This window comes from Eretmochelys imbricata, chromosome 23, assembly GCF_965152235.1.
Source record: "Eretmochelys imbricata isolate rEreImb1 chromosome 23, rEreImb1.hap1, whole genome shotgun sequence".
Taxonomy (NCBI): Eukaryota; Metazoa; Chordata; order Testudines; family Cheloniidae; genus Eretmochelys; species Eretmochelys imbricata.
In genome coordinates this window covers 5,233,078-5,241,764 of record NC_135594.1, presented here as the reverse complement: position 1 = coordinate 5,241,764, position 8,687 = coordinate 5,233,078, and the positions used below count along the sequence as shown (strand labels likewise).

The 8,687-nt window shown below is 57.5% G+C and overlaps 1 protein-coding gene across 1 annotated transcript; it reads right to left on the bottom strand.

The window, feature by feature from the left end:
• Window positions 1-409: 409 nt before the first annotated feature.
• Window positions 410-4,741, bottom strand: C23H13orf46 (chromosome 23 C13orf46 homolog). The gene is made up of 2 exons (XM_077840305.1): window positions 4,623-4,741; window positions 410-2,991 (listed from the first exon to the last, which is right to left on the bottom strand). The coding sequence occupies exon 2, from the start codon at window positions 1,477-1,479 to the stop codon at window positions 610-612; it is 870 nt and encodes a 289-aa protein (XP_077696431.1). The 5' UTR covers window positions 1,480-2,991; window positions 4,623-4,741; the 3' UTR covers window positions 410-609.
• Window positions 4,742-8,687: the final 3,946 nt, after the last annotated feature.

Below are 8,687 nucleotides of genomic sequence, written 5' to 3'. Positions count from 1 at the left end.
GAGGGCCCATTCTCCAGAGCCCGCCCCGGGCAACTTTCCATCATGCCCTGCGAAGTCACAGAGCAGGCACCCAGCACCCCGCTCTTTGATGGGGGGGTGGGGGGAGGAAGGTGCCTGGACATCCAGACCAAGCACTCTTTGTGCCAGGCTCAGCTGTGTCTAATCACAGGTGCGGAGGGGGGGGGTTCTGTGGGACCCAGGGACCCAGAGAGCATCTCCCCGCTCAGCCACGGGGGAGGAGGGTGAGTCAGCAAACACCTGCCCTGGTCTGGAGACAGATTCCCAGTCTCAGCAGCAGCAGCAGCTGTGGGGTAGAGCTTCCATGCGCTCTGGACAATGTTCAGAGTCAGATTGTTTGGGCCATCTGACGTATCCAGCAACACAGAGAGATCCAGAGATACGAGTCTTATTTATTAAGTGGATTACGGTGACACCAAAAGCCCCCACCTAAGATTGGGGCACCATCCTGCTGGGTGCTGCCCAGATACACAGTGACCAAGATCGGGACCCCATCATGCCAGGCGCTGCCCAGACACACAGTGACCGAGATTGGGGGCCCGTCGCGCCGGGCGCTGCCCAGACACACAGTGACCGAGATCAGGGGCTCCATCATGCCAGGCGCTGCCCAGACACACAGTGACTGAGATCAGGGGCTCGTCGTGCCAGGCGCTGCCCAGACACACAGTGACTGAGATCAGGGGCCCCATCATGCCAGGCGCTGCCCAGACACACAGTGACTGAGATCAGGGGCTCGTCGTGCCGGGCGCTGCCCAGACACACAGTGACCGAGACCGGGGGCTCGTCGTGCCGGGCGCTGCCCAGACAGACAGTGACCGAGATCAGGGGCCCGTCGCGCCGGGCGCTGCCCAGACACACAGTGACCGAGACCGGGGGCTCGTCGTGCCGGGCGCTGCCCAGACAGACAGTGACCGAGATCAGGGGCCCGTTGCGCCGGGCGCTGCCCAGACACACAGTGACCGAGACCGGGGGCCCGTCGCGCCGGGCGCTGCCCAGACAGACAGTGACCGAGATCGGGGGCCCGTCGCGCCGGGCGCTGCCCAGACACACAGTGACCGAGATCGGGGGCTCGTCGTGCCGGGCGCTGCCCAGACACACAGTGACCGAGATCAGGGGCCCGTCGTGCCGGGCGCTGCCCAGACACACAGTGACCGAGATCGGGGGCTCGTCGTGCCGGGCGCTGCCCAGACACACAGTGACCGAGATCAGGGGCTCGTCGTGCCGGGCACTGCCCAGACACACAGTGACCGAGACCGGGGGCCCGTCGCGCCGGGCGCTGCCCAGACACACAGTGACCGAGATCAGGGGCCCGTCGCGCCGGGCGCTGCCCAGACACACAGTGACCAAGATCAGGGGCTCGTCGTGCCGGGCGCTGCCCAGACACACAGTGACCGAGATCGGGGGCCCGTCGTGCCGGGCGCTGCCCAGACACACAGTGACCGAGATCAGGGGCCCCATCATGCCAGGCGCTGCCCAGACACACAGTGACCGAGATCGGGGCCCCGTCGCGCCGGGCGCTGCCCAGACATGGGTGTGTGCACACTCGCGTACACACTCTCAGATCTGGGGCCCTACTTCTCCAGGTGCTGCACACACATAGTGAGACAACTCCAAAGATCTCACAATCAACATCGTCAAAGGGTGGGAGTCTAAACAGGCCCAGAGTTAGGGCAGATTTGCCAAGGTCAGTGTCAGAGCCAGCCAACTGGGAAAACCGAGGCACTAACTTTGGTTGGATGAGTGAAAAATTTCAAGAAACGTTAATGAGTTTCCTCTTAGTAAACTACAGTCAAAGGGAGAATAGTCTTAGACATAGCCTGCTCTGTGGGAGGGGACATCCCCCAGGAGCACTTGCCCAGAAAAGCCCCAGTGCGGGGAGTGGGCGGCTGTTTGGATGCAATACAGTGACAGAAAACGTTGATGCCGTTTTGGGAGCTGCCTAGAGCCCTCCCAGGCTGGAGAAGAGAGCAGCGTCCCTCCTGCCCTATCTGGCGTTGAGCAGACCTTCCCGTTGGGGTCTGGTGCCCAGCTCTGAGCCCCTTCGATCCCAGAGTCCCTCACTTTACAGCGCTCACGGCTGTCATGTACTCTGGGGCATTTTGTGACCAGAAGGGAGCGAGCTGATGGGCAGTCAAGGTGCTCCAAGGGCTGGATTGATAGATGGGGAGACATGAAAAGAATTTGGGGTCTGATTCTCATTCAGTCTCAGGCCTCCTGGGCTGCATGAAGAGGCCTTAAATTGAGCATAATTTACAACCCCTTTACAGGGCCAGAGCCTGGTCTACACACCGCTTTTGTCCTGGTCTAGAGACTTCGGGCGTGATCAGGTCCTGGATCCATCACTTCGCTATTCAGGGCGCACCCACACCTGGGATACTGTGTACCATTCGGGTCACCCCCATCTCAGCAAAGAGATATTAGAACAGGGAAAAGTACAGAGATGGGCAACAAAAATGTTTAAGGCTCTGGAACAACTTCCATGTGAGGAGAGATTAAAAAAACAGGAACTGTTTCGCTTGGAAAAGCGACAATCGACGGGGGATATGAGCAAGGTCTGTAAAACTATGACTGGTGTGGAGAAAATGAAGTGGGAAGAGTTATTTACCTTTTCATATTACACAAACAAGGGGTCACCCCCGCAAAATAATAGGCAGCAGATTTAAAACAAACAGAAGGAACTGCTTCTTCACCCAAAGCACTGTCAACCTGTGGAACTCCTTGCCAGGGGATGTTGTGAAGGAAGTATCACTGGGCTCAAAACAAGAATGAGCTAGGCTCCTGGAGGACAGGTCCATCAGCAGCTATTAGCCAAGATGGTCAGGGACGCAACCCCATGCTCTGGGTGTCCCTAAACCTCTGACTGCCAGAAGCTGGGACGGGACAACAGGGGATGGATCACTCGATAATTGCCCTCTTCTGGTCATTCCCTCTGAAGCCCGGGAAAAGTTCTGGCTGAGCAGCAGAAAAAACATCCTGATGGCAAGAGGGGGGATCAGGGCCCGCAGGGATGGGGTGGAAACTACCAGCTCAGCAGAGCCAACCTCAGTAGTGAAGCAGAAGTGCGCTGACCCAGCTCAGCAGAAAGGGAGCGCCTCATACAGGTTGTCCAGGTGATTTATGGGTCCAGTGCGTGCCTGCTTGCAGCACTGGAACATAGCACCCCAGAGCCAGACCCTCAGCCAGCGTGAACCCTACACCAGCTGAAGACCTGCTCCCCACGAGGATGCCGAAGATCATCCATACGCCTGGGGACACTGAGGCCCAAGTCGGGGGGAATGACACACGAGAGGTCACTGGCAGAGTCAGGAAAAGAACCCAGGAGTCCTGACTCCCAGTCGGTGTGTTCTAACCACTGCACCCCACTCTCCTCCCAGGGCTGGATATAGATCCCAGGAGTCCTGACTCCCAGTTCCCCCACCCACTTGAATAGGGTGACCAGGTGTCCCGATTTTATAGGGACAGTTCCGATTTTGGGGTCTTTTTCTTAGATAGGCTCATATTACCCCCCACCCTCTGTCCCAATTTTTCACACTTGCTGTCAGGTCACCCTACACTCAAACCACTAGACCCCACACCCCTCCCCGAGCTGGGGATAGATCCCAGAAAGCCTGCCTCCCAGCCCCTCCCTAACCTGATGGGGGACAAGCAAGCACTCAGCACCTGATCGGTGCCGAGGTGCAGAGGGGGAAGCCCTGGATGCAGCAGACCCAGATGGGGCTGTACCGTGTTGGGTGTCAGAAACTCCCTCTGCCTGTAGCGGGTGGGGGCCATCAGCACACCACTCTTCCCCTCCCCCTCCCCGCAAAAGCCTGGATAAAAGCCGAAGCCTCCTTCTGCCCATGGCGTGGGCGGCTGAGCCCGGCACACGAGCCCCCAGGGCCTATCTCCTGGAGCCAGTTGCTGCCGGCAGAACCGCTGAGCTGGACTGCAGCCACCCAGCCACTCTCGCCGCCAGCAAGGGGGCCAAATCCCGCCCTGGCGCAAACCCACCCAGCTCCGCGGGGCAGCACGATTTACACCCGCAGGGGCTGGGCGGGGGGGAGGTGGAATCTGGCCCCACGTCATGAGGCTTGAAGCGAGATGTTTATGGGCACTAAATAATTAAGCAGCAAGTTCCTCCCCCTCCCCCCCCCCTGGAGATATAACAATAATTTCATTTACAGTGGGAGAAACAGGCTAGCTCATGATCTCACGGCAGAGCCGAGGTGCGTACCTGGGAGTCCTGGCTTTCAGCTCTAACCACTAGACCCCACTCCTCTCCCAGCGTGGGGGAAGAGAATCCAGGAGTCCTGGCTCCCAGCCCCCCTGCTCTAACCACTAGACACCACTCACCTCCCAGAGCAGGGAGCACAACCCAGGAGTCCTGGATCTCAGTCGCCCGCTCATACTCAGTGTGTCCAATGGAAGGACGCCCTTTCACACCAGCCGGGGATCCGACCCCTTTGGCCCCAATGGAGCAATGGCCGATTTAATCCAGCTGGGGATCTGGCCCCAATGCAGCCCCACAGAGCTTCGCTCACTACTGAGCTACAGCTCCTCTGGGGTGGAGCACAGCAGCTGTTTAAAGGCAATAACCCAATTGCTGGAGGAGGGGGGAAACTCACCCCAGTGTGAACCAGGAGTAGCTTCATGGAAACTCAAACCCAGTGTCAACTAGGAGTCACTTCTTGGAAACTCAACCCCAGTGTAAACCGGGAGTAGCTCCACTGAAACTCAACCCAGCGTCAACGAGGAGTCACTTCATAGAAACTCAAACCCAGTGTAAACCAGGAGTAGCTCCACTGAAACTCAACCCAGCGTCAAGGAGGAGTCACTTCATGGAAACTCAGTCCCAGTGTAAACCAAGCATGACTTCATGGCAACTCCACCTATCTTTAACAATGAGAATTTTTCTCCCGATGGCTCTTTGAGCATTTGAGTGAAATCAGCATTAACAAAAAGGAACCAATTTGAACAGTGGGGAGGAAAATCCCCGGCTGCTCTGATTTCACTTCTCTGGTATTTCCTACCTGGTCTTTATCTGCCCAGAGCAACAGCCGAGGCCTGAATCTGTAATGTTTTAAAAAACAAACAAAGAGCAAAAAAAGCCCCTTTCTTTTCCCCTCCTGGCTTCCCACATGCAACACCCTGGAGCTGTCACGGCAGCTGACAATCCCCCAGGGTGCAGAGCTGCACCCTCCACCCCCCCCCATCCCCCCACATTAGCTGGCGGGCACAGGATCCTTCCAGTGGTTGAATCTGCCTGCTGCAGGCTGGCACAATGTACCAGAATAGGGCCGTTCAGGGCCATGTAAACAGCCCCCTTATCTCTCCTGACTTCTTTCCCACCGCACCCTCCCAGCGATGAGATCCCGACACCTCCTCCTTCTGCACCCTCCGTCCTCCCGCCCTGTCTCCTGCCCCCACTGGCCTTAAAGTCTCTTTATTTGCCTAAAAATGATCACCTCCGTTCCACTGGTACAACAGTAACCTCGGCCAGTAGCATAACCCCGTGGCAGCACTCCTTTCGGGCTACAGCCCGGGGCGAGCCAGCCTTCAGCTAACACCCATGGCCCCAGCACATCACTGCCCTCTACCACCTGGGATCAGATACACTCATCCTTGGGTCAGAGACCCTATACTGCCATCAGCTAATGGGGATTCTTCTCAAGCTCCGGGGGCCGGGTCTTTGAATCAGGTGACGGTTTATCTTAGCCCCTGAGTGTGCATGGCATAGCAGCATCGCAGGAAGCCCTAGGTCCCTGGGGATCGCTTAGAAGTGCTGAATTGGGCAGACAACAAGGCTCCCGGAGGACAGGGGAGGGCGCTGCCGGGTTTCGAGCAGCCAGAGCGTGAGGGGCAGAGCTGGGATTCTGTGGGGAGGGCTCTCAATAGTGGGGTGGGAGGTGTGGGCAGAGAGCCAAATGGCAATTAGAGATAACGAGTGGGAATCTATGGGGGAGGGAGAAGTATGCGGGGAGGGGGGGCATCTGGAGCAGAGAAAGTGGCCTGGGAAGGCTTGGGGCTGGGGTGGGATCTGGAGCAGAGAGGCCCAAGCCTGGAGAACAAAAGGGGTCCTGGATCAGAGGCCTTGGGGGTGGGGGGGACACCCCGTTTCCAGTTGCTGATGACCCAGGCCAGCTCCTGGCTGCAAGCTGCTGATCCAGCAAAGCCGTTAGCTTCTCCAGAGCGGTAGCCAGGGCTCTGACCCAGGGTGCTGGGGCCGGGTGAGTCCCTATGGAATAACAAGGCAAATAGGCCTGAGACAGGGAGCGAATAAACCCGGAGCTGCCCCGCCCCGGTTAACAGAGGGGCTGGATTCCACCCGTTCCGGAGTTCTGCGGATCCACCCGGCCCTGGCCGTCCGCGCTCCGGGTCCCGCCATCGGACGCATCCCCCAGTGGGGCTGGGTTCTCCCCCCACACACTGGGCACCTCAGCCAGAGGATGCCAGGGCTGAGCTCTAGATCTGAGCCCCCCAGGCCATGCCACCACTGCTAGAGGCTTCCGCCGCCCGCTCTGAGCCCCCGCCTCCCACAGTCAATGGGGAGCCTGTCCCCTGTATTCCTTAGCGAGTGACCGTCACCGCTTCCCTGACGGCCCAGTCCCGTTCAGCCCTCCGTGCACACGCACACGCACAGACACACACGCACACACTGACAGACGCACGCAGACACGCAGACGCACACACTGACACGCACACACACTGACAGACACACACTGACACGCACACACACTGACACGCGCACACACTGACAGACACACGCAGACACGCAGACGCACACACTGACACGCACACACACTGACAGACACACGCAGACACACACAGACACACACACAGACACGCACACACTGACAGACACACGCAGACACGCACACACTGACACGCACACACTGACACACAGACGCACACACTGACACGCACACACGCAGACACGCAGACGCACACACTGACACGCACACACTGACACACAGACGCACACACTGACACGCACACACACTGACAGACACACACAGACACACACACAGACACGCACACACTGACAGACACACGCAGACCCACAGACGCACACACTGACACGCACACACACTGACAGACACACACGCACACACACACAGACACGCACACTGACAGACACGCAGACGCACACACAGACACGCACACACACTGACAGACACACACAGACACACACAGACACACACAGACAGATACACACAGACACACAGGCGCACACACAGACAGATACACACAGACACACAGACGCACACACTGACAGACACACACAGACACACAGGCGCACACACAGACAGATACACACAGACACACAGACGCACACACTGACAGACACACACAGACACACAGGCGCACACACAGACAGATACACACAGACCCACAGGCGCACACACTGACACGCACACACACTGACAGACACACACAGACACACACACAGACATGCACACACTGACAGACACACGCAGACACACAGGCGCACACACTGACAGACACACACAGACCCACAGGCGCACACACAGACAGATACACACAGACACACAGACGCACACACTGACACGCACACACACTGACAGACACACACACAGGCGCACACACACACTGACAGACACACACAGACCCACAGGCGCACACACAGACAGATACATGCCCACTCGCAGACACGCACACAGACGCACGCACACACAGACGCACGCGCGCACACAGACACAGACACACCCACTTACAGATACACACTCACAGACACACACACACACACTCACAGACACACACACACACACTTACAGATACGTGCACAGACACACACACACAGACACATACGCACACACTTACAGAAACACACAGACACACACAGACACACACACACAGACGCAAGCACAGACGCACACACACAGAGACACACCCACTTACAGATACATGCGCACACACAGACACACACAGACACACACTTACAGATGCACGCACAGACAGACACACACAGACACACAGACACACGCACAGACACACACAGACACACACAGACACACACTTACAGATGCACGCACAGACAGACACACACAGACACACAGACACACGCACAGACACACACAGACACACACACACACACTTACAGATACATGCACAGACACAGACACACACTTACAGACACACACACACATTTACAGATGCAGGTACAGACACAAAGACACACACAGAGACACACGCACACACTTACAGATACGTGCACAGACACACACGCACCCACTTACAGAAACACACAGACACATGCAGACACACACACACAGATGCACGCACAGACACACACAGACACACATGCACACACTTACAGATACATGCACACACAGACACACACAGACACACACTCACACACACTCACAGGTGCACGCACAGACAGACACACACAGACACAGACACACCCACTTACAGATACACGCGCACACAGACACACACTCACACACACTCACAGGTGCACGCACAGACAGACACACACAGACACACACTCACACACACTCACAGGTGCACGCACAGACAGACACACACAGACACACACTCACACACACTCACAGGTGCACGCACAGACATGCATACCCACAGATACGCACATGCACAGACACACCCACCCATGCACACGTCCAGACACACCCATGCACACGTACACACACAGACATGCGCACACACGG

Excerpts from the sequence above, each read along its gene's own strand:
- C23H13orf46 (XM_077840305.1), bottom strand. The coding sequence starts at position 1,479 with ATGATGGGGCCCCTGATCTCGGTCACTGTGTGTCTGGGCAGCGCCCGG.